The sequence below is a fragment of the Melopsittacus undulatus genome, chromosome 6, assembly GCF_012275295.1.
Source record: "Melopsittacus undulatus isolate bMelUnd1 chromosome 6, bMelUnd1.mat.Z, whole genome shotgun sequence".
NCBI lineage: Eukaryota > Metazoa > Chordata > Aves > Psittaciformes > Psittaculidae > Melopsittacus > Melopsittacus undulatus.
The window spans coordinates 15,562,743-15,588,843 of NC_047532.1; the positions used below are offsets into that span (position 1 = coordinate 15,562,743).

The window sequence follows — 26,101 nt, forward strand, 5'->3', positions numbered from 1 at the left end:
ATTGACCAATATACAGGTAGTAGCAGACATATCAGTAAGTATAATGGCAAACCATTATGTTTTTAAAATAGGGAAAATTAACTTGTGACCCTTCTTGCTAGATACTCAGAATGTATATGTATGTATATTGCTGTTATCTGATGTTCGGTTTCCTTAGAGAGTTTTAAGGCCATGGTAGTGTAACGTCTATTTCGAGGCTTGAATGAGATCCCATGGGATCACATGAATGGGATACAGCAGCAGGCTAGTACTTGTTGCTGTGTTTCTTTACTTAGAACTCTTGAGGTTGCTAAATTGTACTTGCATTACCAGCCATAAAACTTACATGCAGGTTCCTCTTAAAGAATTCTGCCAGGGATTTGCTTTTATTACTGTTTTGAGTTTAAAGACTCAAACCATTGTTTGCATGCTTGTTGCAGTGTAGTAGATGGCAGCAAATAGCTTTAATTTATGTCTTTGTTAACTTGTATATTGAAGCTAAAAATGGCTTTTATGTTCCTCCTTCACACCAGTTCTCCTGAAAAATTGCAAATAAGATTGAACTACATCTTGTTCAAGCTTGACACTGGCGTCAGTGTGCAGAATAACTGATGAGAGGAGGAGGCCTGGAAAGACTTTGAGCTTGTAACTAATAGCTCCATGTTCTCCTTCTGTCTCTTTGCTAGGAGAAGTAAAATCTTTCTCACTAGAACACCATGAGCAGCTCCACAAACCTCTTGTGTAATTCCTTTAGAACAGGACTGAACGTCATAGTCATTTGAGAAGCTGTACGCTAACCAGTTTAAGAATAGCTGTATGGCTTTTTTTATTCTCAGTTCATGATACTTGTTCTAGTAAAATATGCATGAATAACCTATAGTTCTGCTGAATAATGCTTTCTGCCAGTGTGCCCAGATTTACTGTTTAGGTCTTTTCATGGCTTTTGTTTGCTTTTTGTTTTGTTTTTCTCCAGAGTATAAGCTTGAATAAATAACATAGTTAATAACACCTTGATTTATCTTTAGAGAAACTTTGGCATTTAAAACCTTTGTTGTTATTTTGGGAGTATCACTGCCTTTTTTAATTATATGTATATTCTTTTCCTCTGAACTTTGTTTTTGCTCTGGATGACTTTATTCCACTTCCACTTGAAGGAAGTGATGTATTTATAGAAGGTAGTCACAGTGACTATGGCTTCCTGAACATGTTCTTGTTGCCATAAGGCATAGTAGAATAATTACAGTATTTGCTAATTTGTGTCTTTAGCCATTGTTCTCTAGTCTTTTTTTGAACTGAATAATTTGTATTATAGTAATTGTCTTATAAAGACACTAAGTAAATGGGAACTCATGGGCATAACTTGACTTTGTTTTACCAAAGTTACATTCAGTACACTGAAGGTTCACATTAAACTAGCTCCATATCACTTAAAGCATTACAAAGTATCTATACTCTGCAACAGGAGGATCACCAAGGTGACGAGATATGAAAGTCCTAAACAAACCAAACAACTCTTAAATGAATGCTAGGAAACCAGCTAAACATTAATTTTAGAATTCATTTAATTGTTAATTTTAGAACTAGATTTCTCTGTATGATCAGGTGGTCCTGTGCTTTGTGGATGATGACTTCAAGGGATTACAGGAGAGAAACTCTGTTTGAATTACTAGATACATTGGATGTATGTTGTGTTCTGTTAATATAGCATCTGGACTGACTGTGCTTTTGTTTGAACCAAGTGTGAAGATATGAGATACAATGCTACCAACCATTGTTAAAAGAGGATAGCTCATACTATCACAGAAAGTAAAGTGAATATAGTTGTTGGACAGCATAAACTATAAACTAACAGTATGTATTTTTTATCTTTCAGAGTACTCAAGGAACAAATTTGGTAGCAGATTTTTCTGCAATTAAAGAACTTGACACATTAAACAATGAAATAGTAGACCTGCAGAGGTAGGTGAAGAAGGAATAGTCATAGTTGCCTTAGATTCAGTTGTGCTACTTACTGGGTTTGTTGTTTTGTGTTTTCTTTTTAAAACCAGTTCAATGCATAAGAGAAACCCAGGTGGCAATAGTCTGCTTTGCTAAAAATAAATGGTTAGCATGTCTGTAATGCTGTTTTAACACTTCTTATTCACTCAGATGAGTGTATTTAATAACAGCAAGACTGTGAAAGGTCTATCCATGCTGCCTTATGGGTATTTTTCCTATCCTGGGACGGAAATAGATTGTTTCCCATCCTGAGATAGAAACGTTCTTTCTTGCTCAGCTTTACTGGCAGATGAGAATGGATCTTTAGGATGCTGGAATCATGATACGAATTGGTATTAGTTGTCTTTGAATTGCGGAGAGAATTCTGAGGACTCTTTTCTAGTGGCAGTAAGAAAATTAGGTGGGAAAGAGAGTTGGAAGGTGGCAATTTGTATATGGGCCTCTGTAGGGATTTGATGGTGCTAAAGACGGACATGCATCTCTTCTGTTCAGTAAAATCAACTGATGCACTAAGAATTGTTTTACTTTGAGGTCTGCAGACCCTTGGGTTCCAGTAATTATTTCTAATCTAATTAAGATAATGACTTCAGTTGACTACGAAAATCAAGTTCATATATATTGTATATATATGTATAGTCTCCAGACTTAGCAGATATTTTTCTTTGGTTTTGGGTGGCTTTTTTTGTTTTTGGTACTGTCATGAATCTACCGAAAATTCTATTAAGAACAGTAAATTCTACTATTTTCTAAGTGAGAGAGCTTTGTGTTGATGGAATCTGCCTGTCGTCTTCATGTCACTTGCAGGAATGATTTAATTTGGCAGTGTGTCAAAGCACAGTCTGTTTCCTAAATACATAAATGTTTTTTCACTTCAGCTGCTTGTTCTCCCTCTTACTACTCCCACTGCCTCCTCACTTCTCCCTGCTATGCTTTCCTCAGCTGTTCTTTAGGTTATATTAATTCCAGTTTTGGATTTTGACATTTATTAACGTGAAATGTGATTTGCAATCCTGTATATTTGCTGTTGGCATCTTAGAGAGAAATAAATTGTTCACCAGCATGAATTTGTAGATGAAGTTGGTTTTCAGTAGGTGAACTTGCAGCCTAACATGCAAGCTGTTCTGTGTATGTCTTGTTTTCTTTTATTACTGTGAGGTGTGAAGGATACATTGCCTTTGGAAAGTTATTGCTTCCATTTCTTCAGTGGCAAATATACTTGGGCAGTTATTTAAGACATGTTTGAATGATATTAGATTGTTGAAGATATGGTGGGGGCAACTGTGTATTATTTCTGTTTAGAGAGTAGAAATTTACTTTGATATGATTTTTAATGTCCAGAACAGAACCGGATTAATGATCAGAGGCTTAGGTCTATTTCATCAAGCTGAGGTATAATAGAGGGTTGTATGGTTACGCTGAGAACAGCTATCAGACTCTCAATGTTCTAAAATACATTGTGGCTCATGTAAATTGTTTTCATCTTTATTTTCTTTTAAGGCAAGTTAAGGGTTTTTAGTACTTGAAAATGCTTTAGTCACTGTAGAGGAGTTATTTTCTGTAGCAGAGGAACTGTTACTCTCCTGTACCTTTCCTCAGCACAGGTGGCTGAGGCAACAGATTAATCTCGGGTAAACACAGGAAACTTTTTCATCTTTGGCAAATCTACATTTCTGTTACAACTGGTGACATTTTCAGTCTTGAGAGTTACCATACAAAAATGAAATTTAAACTTAAGTTAGTTTTGTTCATTATTAAACAAGGCGTATTAAGTATTTCTACCTGGACTTGTGCAAAGCGTTCGACACTGTCCCACATGACATCCTTGTCTCTAAATTGGAGAGACATCAGTTTGATAGGTGGACCACCCGGTGGATAAAGAACTGGCTGGATGGCTGCATGCAAAGAGTTGTGGTCAATGGTTCAAAGTCTGGCTGGAGACCAGTAACGAGTGGTGTCCCTCAGGGATCAGTGTTGGGAATGGTCTTGTTTAACATCTTTGTTGCTGACATGGACAATGGAATTGAGTGCACCCTCAGCAAGTTTGCCGATGACACCAAACTGTGTGGTTCTGTTGATACGCTAGAGGGAAGGAATGCCATCCAGAGGGACCTTGACACACTTGGGAGGTGGGCTGATGCCAACCTCATGAAGTTTAACCATGACAAGTGCAAGGTCCTACACCTGGGTGGGAGCAATCCCAGGCACAGCTACAGGCTGGGCAAAAAGGAAATTCAGAGCAGCCCTGCGGAGAAGGACGTGGGGGTGTTGGTTGATGAGAAAATGAACATGAGCCAGCTTCAGTGTGCACTCACAGCCCAGAAAGCCAACCGCATCCTGGGCTGCATCCAAAGGAGCATGACCAGCAGGTCAAAGGAGGTGATCCTGCCCCTCTACTCTGCTCTCATGAGACCTCACTTGGAGTATTGTGTTCAGTTCTGGTGTCCTCAACATAAAAAGGACATGGAACTGTTGGAACAAGTCCAGAGGAGGCCACGAGGATGATCAGGGGACTGGAGCACCTCCCATATGAAGACAGGCTGAGAAAGTTGGGGCTGTTCAGCCTGGAGAAGAGAAGGCTGTGTGGAGACCTCATAGCAGCCTTCCAGGATCTGAAGGGGGCCTATAGGGATGCTGAGGAGGCACTCTTCATTAGGGACTGTAGTGATAGGACAAGGGGTAACAGGTTGAAACTTAAACAGCAGAGGTTTAGATTGGATATAAGGAAGAAATTCCTTACTGTGAGGGTGGTGAGGTACTGGAATGGGTTGCCCAGGGAGGTTGTGAATGCTCTATCCCTGGCAGTGTTGATAGACCAGGTTGGATGAAGCCTTGGGTGATATGGTTTAGTGTGAGGTGTTCCTGCCCATGGCAGGGGGGGTTGGAACTAGATGATCTTGTCTTTTCCGACCCTAACTATTCTATCATTCTATATTGTTCAGCTGTTGGACTCAATATGCAGTAATTCTAGACCATGATTCCATTGAGGAGTATCCATGAGAGCTGCATTTCTGAGGCGCAGTAACAGAAACTGAATCTGTTTTTGAAATGCACTCTGATAAAAGCAGCAGAGGAAATACCCAAAAGAATGACAATGTGTGGAAAACATATAGCATTTTGAAAGACTGAGCAAAAAACACAGAGGTGATACATTTGTAGCTCAACAGTTTGTGTGGGAGAGAGATCTGGTACCCAAAAGCTTTTTAATTTAATTCAATAATTCTGGATGGTGGAGGCTGAGGATCAGATGAAGAATAAAATACAGAGCACTTATTAGTGAAGATAATTCCTCCCTGGTAGGGGGATGATTTGCCTAGGGACGTTGAATCTGCATGAGATGTGGAATGTGCATCATTTTTAGCCTGTCAGCACTGCTGCCTACAAGTTCTGTTTCAGATGCACTATATTTTTAGAAAGCTATTTGGAGCTTTTTTTGATCAGCATTGTGGGAGGGTAGACCAGATGTTCTTAATATTCCTTTTTGTGCCATAAAACCTTTTACTTCCCCAGCAATCCCTGCTTTGCTTTCGTGCATTCAGAGCTATCTACGGCCCACAGATTCGTGGGATTTCTTTGCGCTTTGACAATATGACGTTCCTCTCTAAGCATGATAAGTAGTTGAGCTTTATTTAGGGTACCTCAACAAAGGTGCCATACTTCACATATGTTGGACAGGAACAGTTATGCTGATTGAATATGAATCAGGTTAAAAGGACCGTAAAGCTGGTAAGTTGGTCTCTTCAAAGCAGGCAAACAGCAAAATATTCCCAGAAAACCGGGGCAACTTCTCCCTGCCCTGTAATGGCATCAAGTCTTAGTTTCAAAGTTCAGAGATCTACAGCTTCTTAGCAAAGAAATGTTGAGAGTTTTAACATGGGCTAGGTTACTTCTTCTAACCTTTGTCTTGGAAGTAACTGAGCTGTTGCAGCTGAAGAGGTTGGGGGAACAAATGGGAGAGGAAACAAGGCAAACCCTCAGCATTTTTTCTAGCATTGCCAAACTGAAGTGCCACTGCACTAGGAGTTGCCAAAATTACAGATGTTTGTGGAAATAGGGAATGTTGGGCAACTGTGCCTGTAGATAATGCTACCAGCCCTGTGCGTACGCGTCTGTCACTTACTGTGGGAAATGGAACTATGATTTTTTGCTTTTGTAGTGAAAGTGGTTCTAAGTGGCCATTGAAAAGCCTGGCCAGGGTTGTTTCATGCTTGGCTTGAATGCCTCTGCTGACATAGGAGCTGCGGTTGTCAGCTGTAGTGAGTTATCTGCAGTGAGCTGGCTCCCATTTATAAAGTACTCCATTCACAAATGAATATAAAGCTTACAGATTTACTAAGAACATGTGATTGTAAATCATGAAGTATCTGCACTGGATAAACCATCTATTAGTGAAGGGCTTTTTTAAAATCATTGCTTTTAGTTTCATCAAGGAGAGGTTCTCCTGACCCGACTGCTGTCGAATGCGTAGGGAAATAGTATTGCTTTGATAAATTCACTTGAGTTTGTTACAACTGTCTTTTATTGGCAAGACTGCAGTTCTTTGTTGGGTTGGTTTTTGGTTTGGCTTGGGGTTTTTTCCCAAGTACTGATGTGGTAAGGGCCTTTATGATTCAGGAAATCTGTCATATCCAATAAATCAATTTTGTTACTTGTTTTTGGTTCTTTCATTTGCTAGGCATTTCTACAGGGGCATACCAGATAGTTTGTAAAAGAAATGGAAGCATTCAGAAGAATTAGTGAATTAAGTAGGTCTGTGTTGTCTTTTTCTTTCTGAAACAAAGAGGCATTACTTGGGGGGGAGGAGGGGATGTGTGATGTGTAGGCTACATACACTCAGCTTGTTTTCCTTTGCCTAAGACTGCTGCCTAAGCTTTTCTTGTTCTGCCTGACAATACTTCTTTCACTTGATTTTTTCCAATTCCTTGTTTGTGTTGTGGTTTGGCCAGTGTAAGCTGCCTGTGGGTGGGTATTGTATCCTGTCACTTGCTTAGCATAGTCCAGATTGCAAGGTTTAGGTGCCTGGCTTCTGTTGGAAAAAAAAGGGAAGTGTTCTTCCTTCATCTCTGACAGTCTCTTAGGCGTATCCATGACAGTAATGTAGAAAGGCTGTATATTAAAGCATATGTATCTGCTTGCCGTTGTACTTCCTGACTTCATTCCCAGTCAGGCAGAATAACAAGTACATGTTTACCTAGTCAATTATTCTCTTTTATCTTCAATAAGGAATAATATGCCTGAATGTTTGCTGTGTTTGATGGGTGTCTGAGGGCTTCAGCCTGACTTGTATTTGGATGTGTGGAATTAATTGTTTTACTGAGTTTGAGACCCTTTGTTCAAGGAAAGGTAAGGAAGGCAAAATCAACAGAGCTTTCAACCTTGTGTTGCAATGCTTTAAATACCTAAGAGCAGCTATGCTACAAATGCTAATTTATTGAGCTAGAGGAGTGTGCTATAGCTTAGGTATAAATGGCAAAGATTTGCTTAGAATTTCCATAATACTTTTTTCTGATGAGTAGAAAATGAGTTTTATAAATCTTGAAGGTTAACACTTAACAGAATATCTAACCTTGTTCTTCAAAGTTCCTCTTTCCACATCTTTTCTCTCCCTTCCATTTAAACCTTCCCTTTGGGCACAATCAGCAAGTTGTTCTTCAGTCAGATACTGAGATAAATAACAGCAGAATACAACTTATTGTAATTATTTCTCAAAGCAAATGTTCATTTAAGATCTGTGACATTTGGAGGGGTGTTATTTGTATCTTTCACTATATGTTGTTTAGCAGTAAACAGGAGCTCCTCAGCTTGAGTGAATAGACATAGAGTAAACCTGCCTTACTTTGGAGACAGAAATGCTTTCTTTTGTATTAGGAAAGAGTAAACAATAAGATTAATAGTTTTAGATTAATTGCCCATCTGCTGTATGAAGTTACCTTAATTTCAGTATGGACTAGTGATGTAATTTGGTACTTTTCACTATGGTGTTTCATTTAGAAATGTTAGTTTTATCATTGTTCAAATTCCAACTTCTAATGTGTGTGCTAATCTGTTAACAGAATCGTTACGAAGGTAAATATCTGTATACAAAAGATAGTGTTAAAACTGTGAAGCTTAATGATTCCATATACTATCTAAACATGATCTTTTTTAAAACAATAACACTTTCTGAGTGTATTTTTGAGCTATTGGTATGTGTGACTGTCAGGGATTTATTGATGTCATAAATAGTCACTTTTCAACTTGAATAAATGTCTGTAGAAACAGACTTGATATGACACAGCAAATAACTACACGTGGAGTTTCTGAGCAGGGAGTGATTACAGCAAGCTAACATTTCTTCTTCTGACTGAGATTGCTAACAGCTACATCTACAATCGGATAGGCAAAGTTCATTTATCAGCTAGATTGGCCTGCTGGAAATGTTTTCTAGCTGCTGCTAGCATAGGAATTACTGCGTTTGCAGGGGTTAACAGATGGAATCTGATGCAATCCCTCCCACTTTTCCCAGCAGTTTTCATTAGACAAGTGCTCCATAGCAACAGTGAGATCACTGGAGACAGTATTTCATTGATTTCTCCCTCCCGCCCCCTTCCATTTTTGAGCCATTCTTATCACTGAAGTGCAGTTGGGGGAAAAGACGGGGTTTTTATGCAGAACACTTATGTGGGCTTCTGTCTTGTAAATAATTTGGAAAGCAGAAATCCCTTACATCTTTTGTGTTTAATGTTTCACAATGTATTTAAAGAGAGATACAGGCTTAGGGGGCTGGATAACTGTACCTGCTGTAGCTGATGTTCTGAAGTATTCTTGCATTGTTTGCTGGTCTTCTAGGGAAAAGAATAATGTAGAGCAAGACCTGAAGGAGAAAGAAGATTCCATCAAGCAGAGGACAAGTGAGGTCCAGGTAAATAAGACACACAATTATTGTTCGGATGCTTGATACTGCACCATGGGGTGCTTTAATAGCAGTGGGATTACTGAGTCAGTGAAAGGAATTAAAATTGGTGGCTAAGAAAAAGCAGATACTTTGAGGTGTATTTTCTATCTGCATGTGGGTTGGTGTTGGTGTGTGTATTTATAGAAATGTGTGAGCTTTGATGATATGTTGCCTCTATGGAGTATCAAAAATATTAGAAGAGAATAGATTCCCTGTGTGGTTTTCCTTGTTTTGGTTTTAGCAAGGCTTTCTGATGTGTAATTAAAGCTAAAGAAGATACTGTAGCACTGCAAATTAATAAACTGAAGTGGCTGAATTAAAAGGGTTTGTATACGAGGCTGCTTCTTAAGAGTCGCAGTAATTACCAGCTTGGGTGGAACGTTGACTCTAGTTAATTTTGCCTAATATGAGTGAATTAAAACAATAATCTGTCTGATTTTTATTTAAAAGGCTGAGACTGAATTTCCAGATTATTGGGAAATATAAATTTTGCAAGTGGCTTACAAGGACTAAAAATGATCCAGTCAGCATCAGTGCTCAGGGTGTTAACAGTCTAGCCCAGCTCCAAATTAAATGCTGCAAAGCAATATTTCAGTTAGATTTTAAGCTGTAAAAGCAGTTGGAGCTGCTGCTTAAGATAAAAACTTCCATGTGATACCTGACCACTGACATTTATTTCTACATTTATTTTAGGACTCTTTAGTTTAAATATTGGATTAAAAGCAAATTATGCCAGATTTCTGCACCTTACTTTGTATCGGGGCAGAAAAAGAGCCGATGTGTTACAACAGTTGTGAATTTTGTGCTTGATTGTTTAATATCCTTAAAGCTTAGCTGATAATTAATAGTCTGACCTTTCAGAATATAATCAGATGCTAGCCTGTTAGTCACGATGGCAGCCAGATAGGGCAGCTGCAGGAATGCATACAGAAGTTGCCCATGTCTGTGATTCTGTCCATGCATGCAGTGGTCACTGCCCCCACTCCCACTCTGCAGATTGCCTTTTCACAGTTAAAAATTCCTATGGCTATTCCTGGTTTTGTAGCCAGGATGTTTTTTGTTAGTGTGTTACGGAATCTGTGTGCGTGCTCATGTGAAGGTTGAGTTCTCTGGTGCCTTTGCACAAAAGGTGCAAAGCCTAAATAAAACCCTTACCTTTAATGTTATAGTATTCTTGTCATTTGCATGTGTTCAGTGTTTTGAAGTCAGCAGCATTACAGAATCAATTAAAGCATCGTATCTAGAGCAGTAATGTTGGAAGCGACTGTCTCAGGTCTTTAACCTCTTTGTGATCACACAAGCTCTTTGTCCCTTGTTAAATATAGAGTTATAGAGTTCAGTCAGTTTGCAGAGAAGGAGCAGTCTATTACTGGCTTCTCAGAAAAAATGGGAAACCATTGGGATCAAACAGGAAATGGCTGCAGCATTTATTTAAGCCGGTGGCCCTTTATCTCTGGTCCCTTCCTTGCTCCTGAACGTGGGAGGACCTGCATGTTTCAGGAAACTTTCTAGAGCTTCAAAGAACAGTGGTGACAGACTAAGAATATCTTTACATCGTGCTGCTTTTCGTCTGGATATATTCTACTGGTGACATTTCTAAAGATGGTGTACAAAACCAGTGTGTTCTCATCTGCCGCCTTGGATCAAGCCAGTTTTGTGGCATCACGCTCCATGGTTCTGATATAAGAATTAGTTCCATGGGCACAAATTATAATCTCAAATATAGTTGGGGTCTGTGATGTGTTGAACTGGTTTTTATGGGTGGAAGGAAAGAATGACAGATGCTTTTTCTCTATAAAATAACTTCTATGTAGATAGCTATTAAAAAACCAAGACAGAAAGAGTTAGAAAGAACCCTTAATGGGTTTTTGCTTGTTAAAATATCAGCTCTTCAGTAGCAAAGAATACGAGTGTTTTTACTTAAAAAATTATGGGCAGAATAAGAAAGATAAGAAACTTCTACAGCATAATTTCCTTATTCTGTGATTGGATTAACCTTTTCTTATAAATACAGGAGTAATAAACTCAGATATTAAATGTTCCTCTTGGCAGTAGAGACCTTTGTTTTACAGCATTAGTGTGTCACAAAAACATTAGGTTTTGACCCCATACCAAGTGACATCAGAAAATGCCTTTACCTGGCTGTCCCCTTGCACTGTCATCACCAGCCCTCTCTTGTAGACACAGATAATGGACTACAGTGGTTTTCAGCAGCTGGACACTGCCTCAAGCAGTGGGGCTTTGGCCACATCCACAAGACTCTCGTATTCTATCTAGTACTTCACATGTATGGGCATGGTTTGCCAGTCTACCTGCTAAGACTCTGAAATAAGTTGTAATTCTCCTGGCTTTCCCAACAGTTACATGTTCCCTGGGATTTCATTGATGTGAAGTCAATAAAACAGGACACTTCAAACTTTGTAAAGGAATTTTTAGGACAAATGCATGTAACTCCTGAAAAAAACTTAATAAGTGTTCATGTAATTGGGGGTTGAAAAGTATAACTGCATATGAGACTGCTTCAGGGGAGAAAAGTGAAAGATATCTTGGGATTGTGGCCCTCTAAGCAGTCTGGAATGCTTCTGGCCTTCTCTTCCAGCCTTTTGATCTCCTTGTTGGCCTGAGTTTTCTTAAATAGATTTATGCTCTGGGTATCCCACTCAACACTGGGTTTTCTCTGTTCTTTCTTAGTTGCAGGGCACCCAAGCTGTTAGGAAGTCAGTGAAGTTTAACTTTTCCATGCTATTGCAGGCTTCATAGTTCTTGATAGTGCATTAATCATTTGGTGAAGTACACACCAAAATGTTATTAAATCTCCTGTCCATCTATGGAAATACACATCTCTAGACTTCCCTTGTCCTACAGTACATTAACATGGAGAGTTATGATTGCAAATCTAATGCAAGGATGTAAAAACACTGGCTTGTACCACCTCAAATATGCTAGTGGTTTTCATATATGATCTCCCTGAGTGCTTGAACATTGAGGTATTGCTTCTCTGCTGAGGGTGTTCTTTGAAATTCAAGTTTCACTGGAGCCTGGTTTACCGCATGAAGATGTATCTGAGTATTCAGGATACATGAAGATGTATCTGAGTAGTATCCCCAGTTCTGTGTATTGTATCTACTTCAGCCTTTAATTTTGGAATAGTTACGTGGACATGCTTGGATTTTAGTTTTGATTGGGGTTTTTTTCTTTTCTCTTCTGGGAGCCATCAGACGTAGGTCTCCTCAGTGCTCCTTTACTCCTGTGCTTAGTTCCAACACTGGCATTCAAGGAACAACAGCAAGAGTGGAGATGATCTATGTTTAGCTTTCGTGGCTGTGAATTCTCGCTTCCTTTTAGAGAAAAGAGACTGAAATCTCTTCAAGCTGTTATTTTTTCCCCCGTTGCTTGCGTTGGGTATCAGCTGATACTTGCTTTTCAAAGTGACGTGAAAAACGAGTGGATCAAGAGTGTCCCAATTATCCAAGTCAGTAGCTGCTGTAAGAGACTTTTTTGTGTGTGCTGGCTTGTCTTTCATAGATTCGAACACCCAGTGATTCACCTAGTCTAACTGCGGTACAGCAGTCATGCAACCCTTACTAAAGTTCAAATATGATTTGGGGGCTTGTGTGGGGCTTTTTGGGGGTTGTGTTTTGCTTGGGTGTTTTCTGTACAAGCATCTATGATATTTCTTTAGGTAGTTTTCCAGTTGTCTCGAGGTTACTTATTCCCCTAGCATCTGACTGCTGCACCATATACCTTTCTATTTCAGTCTGGCTTTTTTGTCCTGATTTTCTGGAGGTGTTGGCACATATGGATGCTCTCCCTCACCAAAAATACCCCCAAACAGAACATCCCTAAAAAAGGATGTCAGGATCATAGCCTAGAGCAGCACATGAATATATGCTCTAATCAGAAATTCACATCTGCTTGTTTTCTTACCCTCCTCAATCTTTTCTCTATTCGTTTTTTTTACTGTTGTTCATGATTCTTCCTTCAATTACCATATTTCCTCGGCAAGGCTGCGATCTTCTCTTTTCATCTAATACTTTTCCTTTTGTATTAATCCTTTTTGATCTCCCTGTATTATCACTTCCTCTTGACTTTAGCAGTTCTTTCTTCTTCCTAATTTCTTTTCTTGACATTATATCAATGTCATCTATGCAGTTTGTTGAAGTAGAACCATTCTTGTTGCTCAGGAATGAACTAGTTATCATATGGTGCTACTTAATGTACTGGGAACACAAGATGTCCTGCTGTTTCATAAATTAAAATATGCCATATTGCTGTGTATGGAATGTGCACTTTTCACAGTACTGTTACATGGAAAATATGGTTTTGGTTGTTTTTCACAGAAGGAAAAGCAGGGATGCTCTAGAAGGGAGTGCATTTGAGCTGTTAATGTACCAGTTTGGTCATGTAATGTGTTGCTAGAACAGGTTCCTATTTTCAGCCATGTGCTTTTGAAGGGGGAAGGAGCAGAATAAAGACTTTCTATTACTATGGAACTCGGTAAAACATATTGCTAAAGCATAGAGACAGACAATGGAGTGGCCTGAATAAAGACAACTTCTAAATTCAGAATGAAACCATAACCTCCCTGTGAGTAAAAGAGTTAATCTCTGTGTTGATGCACAATCTTCAGTATTTCAGTGAGATTCTTTTTTATGTCTCAGAATTAGAATTTGAGGGCACTTGTTTATGTAACATGTCGCGAATGCTGGCTTCTGAAAGATAATTTGTTGATCCTTTGAAATCCAAGTTAGTACTGCAGTCTGTATTGGGGGATTTAGTGGTTAGGAGAGAGGGAACATGCAGAGCTAATCTGTTTCATTACAGGATCTACAAGATGAAGTAAAGCAGGAGAGCAGTAACCTGCAAAAGCTGCAAGCTCAGAAACAGGAAGCACAAGAAATCCTTAATGATCTTGATGAGCAGAAGGCCAAGTTGGAAGAGCAGCTTAATGATATCAGGCAGAAATGTGCAGAGGAAGCCCATTTGGTAAGGTCTAGTTCCTAAGGCCCTTGAAAGAGTAAATTTCTCATTATGAAGAACTCAGCCTTGCAGCATAACAGCTGTTGGGGGGGGGGGGAGGGGAACTTTAACAAATAAACAGCCTGAGTGTCAAGATTTTGTGACCAATAGAGAATAGGAAATATGTCATTCCAGTGACCTCCTAATTTAGTATCAGTGTGAACAAACATCCTGAGATACACTTGCACATAAATAAGGTTAAGTGCAAGCAGATAGTGCAAAATTAGAATGCAATATAAGTGTAATTAGAAGCACTAATTATGGGACGGATTTCTTAGCAGTTATATGTTGTGGTTATGTAGAGTTTTTTGCGAATATAAAGCTATGGTATTTCTTAAGGGTCTAAAATCATAGAATCATGGAATGGTTTGGGTTGGAAAGGACCTTAAAGCTGTTCGAAATCCCTGCCATATGCAGGGACACCTTCCACTAGACCAGGTTGCTCCAAGCCCTGTCCATCCTGGCCTTGAACGCTGCCACAGCTTCTGTGGGCAACCTGTGCAGTGCCTCACTACCTTCACAGTAAAGAACTTCTTAATATCTAATCTAAATCTACCTACTTCTAGTTTAAAGCCACTACAGTCAGGAAAACAGCTAGAATATTATGATCCTATTGAGACCAATTGGGAAGTAACCTCTCATTCAGGTATGATCTATAATCTCTGCACTAGCTGTGAGTGGTTTACTTCTTCTGGTGATAAATGTTGGTATTTGGATATATTTGGAAGTGTTGTGATTTTTTTCATTTATAATTTGGCTTTGAAATATTGTTGTAGATTGCTATGCTGAAGGCTGAAATAACAAGCCAAGAATCAAAGATTTCAGCATATGAAGATGAACTGACCAAAGCTCAAGAGGAGCTGAGTCGCCTACAGCAAGAAACTGCAGAGCTTGAGCATTGCATTGAGTCTGGGAAAGCACAGCTGGGACCTCTTCAGCAACATCTGCAGGATTCACAACAGGAAATTAATTCAGTAAGGCCCCCAAAAAAAGCTTTTTTTAGCTGACAACCTTTAGTGTGGTTTTTCTTAAGGGGAAGGAGTTGTTCTCTTTTTTCTCTTCACCATTTGCTCATGTCTTCAGTTGCTTATACATGTGCTCTGTGCTTGTTAGGGTTCTTGGAGGCTGGCTCAAGAATACCTCATGATTTTGTCCAAGTTCTGTTAATAAAAGGGATTAATTTATTGTACTTCATAAATAATTTGTCTAAATGTAATGAATGAAAAATGGATAATGCATGTGTGAATTCTTTATGTCCAGTGATTTAAGCTTTTTTCCTCTGCTATGGCTTGAGGCATGCTTTTACTACTCTTTAAAGGTTGTGAAATCAGGACAAAATTACTAATAACATTTACTTAGTGCATTGTTGAAGTGGGAAAATAAGGTGGATGTAAGAATAAATTTGATTTGAGATTAGATACTGAGAAGCAGAGATATGTCTGCACTGTTTTTAAGCACTGTGCTTTGAAGTGTCTGCTTTTATGCTAAAGGAACACTTAGCATCTCTCTGTGATCAGTGATTTATTTTTACTTCAGGGATGTGCAAGCTAGCACAGCCTTTCCTCATTATTCTTCACCTCCTCTGACTTACCAGCTAATATATTAGCCAGACTCACATCATTCTCAAGTTAAAAACAAAATGAAGAGCCTTCCTGTTAACTTTGAACCCGAGAAATGGCTGGCTTTTGGGTTGGTCGTTTCACACAATTAGAGGCATTTCATGTCTCTAACCTATTAACACTTTCATTTTTTTTGTTCTTAAGACTTCCACTGTTCAGCAAAACACTTTCTTCTGCTGAAAAGCCTTATGATGTATTTGTAACTTTTAAGTTTGAGGTTTAGAAACTGATAAGAAAACAAATGGATTTTCCATTGTTTCCACAGAGGTAGAGGGAAAATTGTCCTATTTCAATATTAATATGCTAGCAAGTCGTATTTTCAATGAACAGATTTGAAGCTGATAAATAAGTGGTTATGCTTGACTGTACTACAGACTTTTTTCAAAGGTTTTATATTAGTACTCCTGATTTTATTGCTCTTGAACAATGTTTTGCTGCTTTAGGCAAGATTAGCTAATGCTTGGTCTGAGGTCTGTATTTGAAAGACATCTGGTGTTGTCTTTGCCACCTGACTTGTGACATGTGCAAGTCAACGAAGCCTCTGTTATGTGACTGACCTAGCAGGAGTCAGCGGGATTTAAGCAGCTAAATATCTGAACTATGGTCATTGTAGAATCATGGAATAGTTTGGGTTGGAAAGGACCTTCAGCTCATCTGATTCCAACCCCTCTGTCATTGGCAGGGGTGCCTCACCCTAGACTAGGTCGCCTAAGGCTCTGTCCAACCTTCTGTGTAATCTACTAAATCCAGTAATTCCTTCATAACTGGCATGTTGATTGTAAATGTTTGCTGTGAGGCACTGCATTAAGCATATTGGTGAAATAATAACATGTCAATATAACTGTCTCCTTATGAAGACAGACTGTGGATTTTGTAGACTTCAAAAGTCATGAGGGAGAAGATGAATTTGTCCTTTTTGAAAGATGAGAATTGCAGTAAAGCAGCATCTGTAATTTAGAGTTTAAGGCTAATGCGTAATTTAAATGAGAAGAACCCCCATCCCTCAAAAAGCCCAACAAACTAAATAAATCAAATCCTGAAAGCTTTGCAACTCATGAGTTTGAATAGGAAAAAAGCATCAAGCCTTGATGTTGCCAGTGATGCAGTCTGCTTCCTTGGCAGGAGAAGGCTCTCAGGTCTGTCCTTCAACCACATTGCACCTCCTCCAAATCAGATTTGTGCTCGTCTCCCAAATGTCACCCTTTGAAATAACACGGTTTGGTTATATTTGCTTTTGAAATTAAGAATTTCAGACATACATCTTCCATCTTATATTTAAGAGGGCATGGTCATATACTGTATTCTATGTCATGTCATGCTGATGCATATATGTTTATTTCTGTTTACAGGTACAGACAAAACTTCTTGAGCTGAAAGAATTGGAAAATAACCAGTTTAGTTGGCACTCTCAGCCACATACTACACTTGTTAATGGAACTGTGGATCATTCTAGTCTTAGCAACAGCAGCAGTGAAACTGCTAACCTGAATGAGAATGCTGAAGGGGAAAGTATAGCAGAAGATGAACAAGCAAACAGTGTGTCTCCAGTGAGTAGTGTTTTGCCTGCTTGATCATCATGCAATGCAGCTGTGAAGTTGGAATAAGTTAAGAATGTATCAAGATTGATTATGTTGTTAAACACTTGCACAAGTGACATTTCAGAGTGTTATTCTGAGGGACTGTGCTTCCACAATCTGGAAGTTGATAAGCAGGGAAGGAGGCAATTTTCATATGGATGGGATATGGCAATAAAAATTTGTCTGTATTTGTTTCCAAAGCAAAATATCATAAATTGAATAGTAGAATTAACATTGAAGGAGAACAGCTGTCTCCAGTTGGAGCAACAAGTGTGGAACAAGGAATGGTACAGAACATCTAAAGATGTCTACTTATGTCCCAGTAGATTCTTGATATATTTTTTTAACTTTCTCAGGGTTTACAGAACACTTCAGTATGTTCTATAATAGGTATGAACCTTTAAAGTATCCTTTTGTATGTTCTTTTAGCTGTTTAATACCTTATATTGTGTAGTCTTCTATTTACTTACTTATAGTGAATTGCTTTTATTTTTATATAGATAAGGAATAGTCCTGAAACAACAGCCTGTGTTGTAGAAGAAGAGAAAGAGACCCCAGCTGTCACTGTTACCAAAAAAGTGAGTTTGTTCAAATCTGGGGGAGGAAAAGGCAAATTAAATCCTGGTTAAAGTGTTTCAGCCCGGCTTTGCGTCACTTGTACCATGCTCATAGGACAACAGGGAAATCAAGTTGTTACTCTGTATTGTTTTTATTTAGAGTGTGATGTCATAAAAACATTTAATCTCGTATAACAGGTTGTAGCTGAAAAATATTTTGGATCTCCATTGATGAATTATGTAGAATTCTAGCTCTCTTTCAGCTGATAGAAAGCCCCAGCTTTAAAAAACTACTAAATGGTAACCAGGACAACATAGGTGTTTTCCATCCTGCATGTCATAAAAAATGTAATACCTTTCTCTACTTGTTTTGCATTGCCCAGGAAGACCCATTTGATGCCGAATCTCATTCGTTGCCTGATATAGTTTCTGAAACCAGCTTAGAGTTCTTCCAGTCTGACCCTTTTGTTGGCAGTAAGTAAACTTTTCTAAGTACGGATTTGCAGAAACGGGTCTTGTATGAACACATCTCAGACTACTTTTAATCTTGGAAATGTTCTATATGCAACAAATCTCACAGCAGCCTTCCAGGATCTGAAGGGGGCCTACAGGGATGCTGGTGAGGGACTCTTCATTAGGGACTGTAGTGATAGGACAAGGGGTAACGGGTTGAAACTTAAACAGCAGAGGTTTAGATTGGTTATAAGGAAGAAATTCTTTACTGTGAGGGTGGTGAGGTACTGGAATGGGTTGCCCAGGGAGGTTGTGAATGCTCCATCCCTGGCATTGTTCAAGGGCAGGTTGGGTGAAGCCTTGGTTTAGTGTGAAGTGTCCCTGCCCATGGCAGGGGGGTTGGAACTAGATGATCTTAAGGTGCTTTCCAACCCTAAGTTGGATTCTATGATTCTATGTTTGAGTGACAGGAGTGTGGAGCCAATAGCATTATGAAAATAGAAATTACAGAGATGAGAGGTACAGGGTGTTTCTCCTTCCTACAGCTGGACCTTCTAAGGGGCTGTGACAATTGCACATTTCCCTCATTGCTCTTCCTGAGTACTTCTCTTACACCCCACCCACCCTTTGGTTGCATTTTGGTCTTAAGGGTGTGGGCATAGTTGTGATACATGGGGTGTCACTAATCTAATTCGCAGCACAGATCCACAAACGGGTCAGCTGAGGGTTCAGTGAACTGTGGCGTGGGGAGGGTGTGGGTGGTTGAGAATGAATGGCTGTGCCCTACTTATGGTGAGTTTGGCACTCACAGAAAGGTAATGTGGAACTGTACCATCTGTTCGTCTTGTGGAAGTGCTATGCTTTATTTTAAGAACTTTGCCACTTCGAATGCTGCTGCTCTGCTTTTATGTTTCTTCTCTTTTGGAAGAAATGATCTGTCTATATGGAGCCACTTGGAGAAGGGGAGTTAATTCGGATTAACTGCTGAAGTGGATGTTTTCAGCAACATTAATATGATTTTACATGCTTTCAGAATCAGTGTGGTCTGATCAATTTAGCTGGTATTGCTTCAAAAGGAAAATAAGCTAAGTTTGTTTCTGGTTGCTTGGCTTCGGAAAGAATGTCGATGCAGATTTAATACTTTTAATTAGTAAATGAAACTTAATTGAAAACAGCTTGACTGGTTTCTGGGTAGATATTGCTTGATTTTTGTTCATATTGAAATGGTTCTACTTAGAGCACTTGTCAAAGCCTTTCTTTCAGAGGAGAAAGACGTGTTAGCAGCCAACTTTCTAGGCTTTGTGTGCTCTGTATGTTCAGGGGTAGATACCTACAGCTAGGAGACAGTCTATCTATTTCTTTCAGATGTAGATAAGGGATTAGAACTAATGCAATTGGGACTATGCATCTGGTACAGAAATGAGCACTTAGGAGCTACCATCATGGTGCCTGTGAGAATTAAAAAGAACTGAGACTATACTTCTACCTGTGGCTAGCCTGGATTACTCTGGTGGTAGATACTGCATAATGTGGGTGTTTATGGACAATAGCCAACTAAAATGCATATTTGAGATGGCTGCTTTTATGCGTTTCATGATGGTAATGAGCTATGTCTAATTAGCTTCATCTAATGCTAGTTCTTGTGGTTCTATTGAAAATAGTGCAACTATTCCTCTGAGTGAGAGCTGTTTAAATTCTAAATGTAGGAGTGAGTTTGTATTGAGAAGACTCCATCTGAGAACATGTTACTTTGGGTTTTTTAACAGGTGATCCTTTCAAAGATGACCCTTTTGGGAAAATTGGTAAGTAACTTTGTACCCTCTAATATGTTTGTTTTTCTAAATGGTTCCTACTAGAAGAGTATGTGAGGAAAAGTGTGAGCACTTTCAGTACACAAAAGGTGGAAATGACCCAAAAAGTCACCACAGGATAGATAAATATATGGTGGTAGCAGGTGGCCACTTGTGTTAAAGCTTTACAGAGAAGCCCATTGCCAGTGAACTTCCGTCTTGTTGGAAGTATCTTCAGTTGGGATTTAAGCATGTGAAGGTGGTGGACAGAAACCCCCAAGCTTGTTGCCTGCTTTGTATTCAAAGAAGTAGGATTGTGCTCTTTCAAAGGCTCTTAATTCACTGATTTTCTTTAGGCCTAAGTACTGAAAAAGGGGCGAAGTCTTTATTTAGACTGGCTGTACAGGCAATGTCATTGCATTTTTTTGCTTGGTCCTGATAAAGTTACAGTTAACAACAAAGTAAAAGGGCCAGTAGGAAGCCCATGGAAAAATAGTGTTGAGCGCCAAGTGCCAAATAAGAAACATCAATTCTGTCTGGTGGAGAGTGGAGGACAGTTACGGGAAACATCAGATTTTGTAAAATGCTTCATTTTAGGGAGTTTGTTTAAAAAAACTGTATGCTCAGATACATGGTTCTAGAACCAAAGCACTGGTACCATCCAAAGTTTCTATGATGCTCAGAAAATGTTGGCTTGTCTAATTCTGAATCACAGAACACAAATGATTTGCAGGTGAATTTTATACTTGGTCTTCAATGAAGTATGGCCGCATTGCAGTATGCAAGAAAGAAATATAATGTTTAGTTTTTAAGCTATCAAGCTAAGTAAAGCTGGCAGAAATGCTAATGAGATGTTTATTTTTAGATCCCTTTGGTGGTGATCCCTTCAAAGGCTCAGATCCTTTTGCAAGTGACTGTTTTTTCAAACAGTCCTCCACTGATCCATTTGCAGCTGCTGGCACTGATCCATTTAGCACTGCAGACAACAGTAATATCACAGTAAGTTTGGCAGCATACATTTTATTTCCTTCTCTCTGTCATTTGGACAAAATAACCTTTTTCATACATTCAGACATGCCTTGAAAAGCTGATATTTGGAAATCATACAGATAAATGGTTACCTCTTACCCCATGGCTCCCTTTTGTCCTTTCTTTGTTTCCTATTTCCTAGAAATAGCCACAGATGAAATAGAAGTAAAAACCAAAAAGCCCACCATTTTTAAGATGTTTCATTGCTCCACAGGAGCAATGTTGGTAGCTGGTGAAACTTACAAACATTGAAAGAAACCCAAGGTTAATCTCACCAAGTTATGTTGAGGCACTTTTGCCTCCAAAGCTTATAGGATCAGTAAGGATGTTCTATATCTTATTTGAAAGATGGTATGCCGTTTCCCCTCTGAAAAGCAAAATTGTTCTATAGTTGTATGTTGTTTGGGTTTGGTTTATTTTTTTCAGTAGGAGTCACTGAAGCCCTCTCATAATGTGGAGTTTCTTACTGAATGTATCCCTTTACCTCTTTCAGGAGTACTTTGGTGTAACTTTTAGCAGTTCACATTATAACTGAGCAGTTACTGATTAGTCTTGAGCCTATTAAAAGGTAGAGTTGGGTATGAAACATTCTCTGATGTTGCATAGAACTTGATGAAGATGAGGTAATATTTAGGGCTGATAGGCAGACAGTCTAAGAAGCTGAAACTCTTCTCATGCTGTAAGTTTGTCTCCATCCTTTTGCCATCTTCTTTCCTCTCCAGTGCTGCTTCTGTTCATGCCTCACAATTTTTTGTGTGTATAAAATATGCATATACATACATAAATATTAACGATATGTGCGGATTAGTGGCTGTAGAGTGTGTCTGAGGCAAACCCAAAACAAAAGAGTGAGACATCACTGCACCTAATGGTGGTGGTGTCCTTCCGTATGGTGTACATGTTACACTGCTCTCAGGGTCATATTGCACACCACAGCCTACAACTCCAACTTTCAGTCCTCCAACTCTACAATCTTCAATGCTTAGCTATCCTTTTTGCAGTCTTGGTACTCTAATATAACCAGTTCTTGGCCATATTGCAGGCTGATAATAAGAGTTTTACCACAGATTATTAGTGTTGTTACCATAAAAGTTGGTCGGAGTTTGAAATTTAAGCCTGCAGTATTGATATCTTGTAGATACATCTTCATGAAGTGGCTCTGGTTGCAGAAATGCAAGACTTAAAATAAGTAGCAGATACTGTTAAATTTTGTATTAGTGGTGACCAAGTATGGTTGCACATATTGTACCTTTTTTTCTGTCCTTTGAGAGTACTAATCACTGTTTTGAGGAGGAGTTTCTGTTAACAGACTTGTTTGCTGATGCTCGTAAAAGCTATTTCCAAAACATTTTATCTTAAAACCTCTAAACTAAAACAAATCATGGTCCTGCTTTTAGAATGAGGAGTCTTTTAAGCTGAAAAACAAATTTCCCTCAAGGATTGTTTTATTTTAGACAGAGATATCAAAGAAGAATGACCCTTTTGCTCCCGGTGGAACAACTGTTACGGCATTGAATGATCCAGGTAAAAACAAGTTATATACATCAAACTACTCTGAGTTTTATTTGCCTTTTTTATTACTTTTGTTTCTAGTCTTTGAACTGAATTTGTGATGAAGCATTTTAGACATTTTCTGTGTTTTCTGGATTTTCCTATAAAGTATGCAATAAGGTGCAAGTTTACAGGAGGGTATTTTTATAAACCAAAACTGTCTCATTATCTGTAGTATATATCCACAAGAATGTTCCTCTGCCTTACCTAAAACTGGTTAAAAGTCCTAATCTAAGTGTTTGGACTATTTGAATGGTTTGTACCTCTTCCCATTTAGGGTTTTTTTGGTAGAGATTCTATGTTACTTTGTAAATAACATACAAGATATCTCCTCTTGGAGTAGAAAGCTGTGGGATAGAGTAACTTCTTCATCAGGAATTTTTACTGCTAAAGCTTGCTCCTTTTGTTTTGCTGTGACCTTTTCACATCTGAGGGCTAAAGATGTGTTAGGGAAGACTCTAATCTCCTGTTTTCCCAAGTTGCATTGACAAGTGGTAATCCAAAACATGTATCTATGTGGGGTTTCATATTGTAAGCCTGTGTAATTTTAGGGAAAATACGTGATTTTCAAGAGATGTAGAAGTGACTATTGGTAAAGACAGTGCAATTCTTTCTTTACAGTAGAATAGCAGGTTTGAGATGTTGTTCAGGTGCATAAGAATGAAAGGGTACTGTTGAATTAGATTGAGATTATATGAGATTTAGATACTTTATTCCACAGTGGGCATTTCATATTTACATATATACATATGTATATGTCTGTGTTTATGTATTTGTGGGTGTATGCACACAAAAATACCTTTGTAGACATGTAGCTCAGCAGAACATCCAGCAGAATGGTTATTTGATACTTTCAGTGGTAAATTCCACTTTTTTTATGTAGGAAACCAGAATACCAGGATTTCTTAATTACTCCCTGTTTAGAAGCATTATTCTTAATTGTCAGTTGAAGTTTACGAGCTTTTGTAAAAGCTACTTAAAGTGCCCACCTCAAAATATTTTGCTTGAATTAGTCTATGCTGCAAAATATGCAATGGTTACTTGTTTGTTGAGGAACTTTTTCCAGTCTCTTTCGTGGCTAACTTTTAATCTCATTCTGTTTTCTTGTTTTATGTGTATTTAGCTACAGACCCCTTTGCCTCTCTGTTTGGAAATGACTCCTTTGGAAGTGGCTTTGCTGACTTTAGCACGCTGTCAAAGGTAATGTGAAGCTACTGCTACTCGTACTCTGCAGTGACAAGACACCGTTTACCCTCTCTTCTAACAGTTTCATTACAGTTTTGCCACCACTAAAAATTTACAATGGTTGACTGACTCAAAAAAGAGGCCTTTATAGTAAATTGCCCACTGCAAAGAACGCAATGTAATCTTTGTGGGTTTATAAGGATTTTCACTATATTTGCACTGGCATAATTTGTTAATTCACTGAGTTTAACAGCACAAATACTACTTTTGCATGTTTGACTGCACTCAACTTTATACTGCTGTACACACAAAACATTCCTGATTTTTCTTGGTTTTTTGCAGTATCCCGGAGTGTGTGGATGATATGTATAAAACCAAACAAAAATATTTTCTTTCTGCCTTAGTCCAAACTTTCAGTTCTAAATAAATACTGCATTACTGACAAGAAGGGGCAAGTATAGAGGAATTGCACTGATGATGTGTGTGTTGCTGTTTTCTTTGTTAAAGGCCAACAACGAGGATCCCTTTAGCTCTTCCACATCAGGTTCTGTCAACAGTGTGACCATAACTAAAAACTTATTTGATGAATCACCAGCTAAAAGTGAGGATGCTCCTCCTGCACTGCCCCCTAAAACTGGAACTCCTACAAGGCCATGTCCACCACCCCCTGGTAAGAGCCAATGCTGAGATGTTGTTAGCAATTAGCTGCTAATACTGCAGTGGGACAGTATGAGGGAATGGTGAAGTGTCTGAATTGAGACTTAATAAGCAGGATGTGAAACAAGTCTGTTCCTGATATTTGGTGTTTTCTTTGGAATTAAATGTTGCATGGTGCTTGGGATCAGTGAGAGAAAGGCTTTAGAAAGCAGGAAAAAATCGGGTTATTACAAGGATCTGCAAGAACATGGTATGGCTGCAAGTTAAATGGTTACCGATGTGATACATTGTGAAACTTGCATTAAATTGTGCACAAAGTGAGAATTTAGTGTGTTTTCTTCCATTGCAAATCTCTGGGTTTAATGCAAAATGAATTAAACTGGGTTAGATGACTGCCTCAGGTTTTTAGATTAACTTCTTCCAGGTGGCTTTGCCAGAGGCCTGTGGCAGTAAACCTATCCAGTGTAATGGTAATACATGCAGGTTTCCTATGCTATTTTCTCTTCAGTGATAGCTGAATCCTCTGGTATTCCCCATGGCAAGGACAGTTTTACAGTGTATGTAGAGATAGAACAAAAGGGGAATGGCTTTAAACTGAAGAGGGGAGATTCAGATTAGGCATAAAGAGGTTTTTTACTGTGAAGGTGGTGAGACTCTGGCACAGGTTGCCCAGAGAAGCTGTGGCTACCCCATCCCTGCAGTGTTCAAAGTCAGATTGGTTGGGGCTTGGAGCAACTTGATCTAGTGGAAGGTGTCCCTGCTTTCCAGATAAGGCCATGATTATCAAAGATAACACCTCCTTCTGTGGTTGCAACAAGCCCATGTTACAAGAGACTTCTCATTCTCAATTTTTTTGCATAGCTTGGAAAATATATCACTAATATTTCTGGTTTCTGTCCTTTGTTTCACTTTCTTTAAAAATTCTACTGCATCACTTTTTCACTATTACACTATGGATTAATCTGAAGGGGATTTGGAAAACTGTAGAACAAAACTTAAACATGTATTCATCATTTTCCTCAAAAGAAGGGGAACACTGTAAATGCAGGTGTATTAATACTAAAATTTAAACTCAGCTGTTTAACATTGATGTGAGTGCCTTGCAAATAATCAGTTTCATTGTGAATAGCATTAAAACAGCTGATAGGAACAATGATAATTTTAAAGCTTGATAGTGTTTCATCTTATTGGTGGTCCTTATCTAAAACGAAGAAGGATTAGCAACTTCGCTGTATGGGAGTGGCTATGATGTGGTGCACAGATCTGCTTTTAGAATGCATGCTTCTGGTTGGCGAAACAGGAGCATCCTTATCAATAGGTGACTAGTTAGAAGTAGCCTGGCTTGTTTTTCACGTATTCAAAAATGGTGCTGCGGTTATCTTCATCACCATTCCCAATAGATCATTTTCTTTAGAGAAATAATAAATAGGGATACTTAAGTGTATTCGGTTTTAATGACTCCCTTGATCTGATCCAGAACAATGGAGTGCTTTTTCAAGTAAATGCCCCCAAATCTTCCTTTTAATTCTTCACATTACTGGCAAGCATTCAGCAGGGCTGTTTGCTTACCTCTGAAACCCACTGCTTTTCTAGATGCTGATAAGCACCCCCATTACATGATTTTTGGGGTAGATTGGAGATTGTATATTTCATGCTTATGCCTTGCATAAGTGTGGTGTTACATGGGAATATAATGGGAAGTGGGAAGTCTTAAAATTACTAATCCTTCCCATGCAGAAATAAGATTTTCTGGATG

The 26,101-nt window shown here is 38.7% G+C and overlaps 1 protein-coding gene across 2 annotated transcripts in view; it reads left to right on the forward strand.

Annotated features, from left to right (window-relative positions):
• The window catches only part of EPS15 (epidermal growth factor receptor pathway substrate 15), a 52,726-nt gene that overhangs the window by 21,242 nt on the left and 5,383 nt on the right, over positions 1–26,101 (forward strand). For both annotated transcript variants that reach the window (XM_031050725.2, XM_005151118.3), the window contains exons 12-23: positions 1,853–1,938; positions 8,803–8,875; positions 13,733–13,894; positions 14,704–14,901; positions 16,896–17,093; positions 17,624–17,701; positions 18,064–18,154; positions 19,900–19,935; positions 20,789–20,922; positions 22,407–22,476; positions 23,627–23,703; positions 24,196–24,358. In XM_031050725.2, the coding sequence (XP_030906585.1) occupies positions 1,853–1,938; positions 8,803–8,875; positions 13,733–13,894; positions 14,704–14,901; positions 16,896–17,093; positions 17,624–17,701; positions 18,064–18,154; positions 19,900–19,935; positions 20,789–20,922; positions 22,407–22,476; positions 23,627–23,703; positions 24,196–24,358 (1,366 nt within the window). The remainder of the gene's footprint in view (positions 1–1,852; positions 1,939–8,802; positions 8,876–13,732; positions 13,895–14,703; positions 14,902–16,895; positions 17,094–17,623; positions 17,702–18,063; positions 18,155–19,899; positions 19,936–20,788; positions 20,923–22,406; positions 22,477–23,626; positions 23,704–24,195; positions 24,359–26,101) is intronic.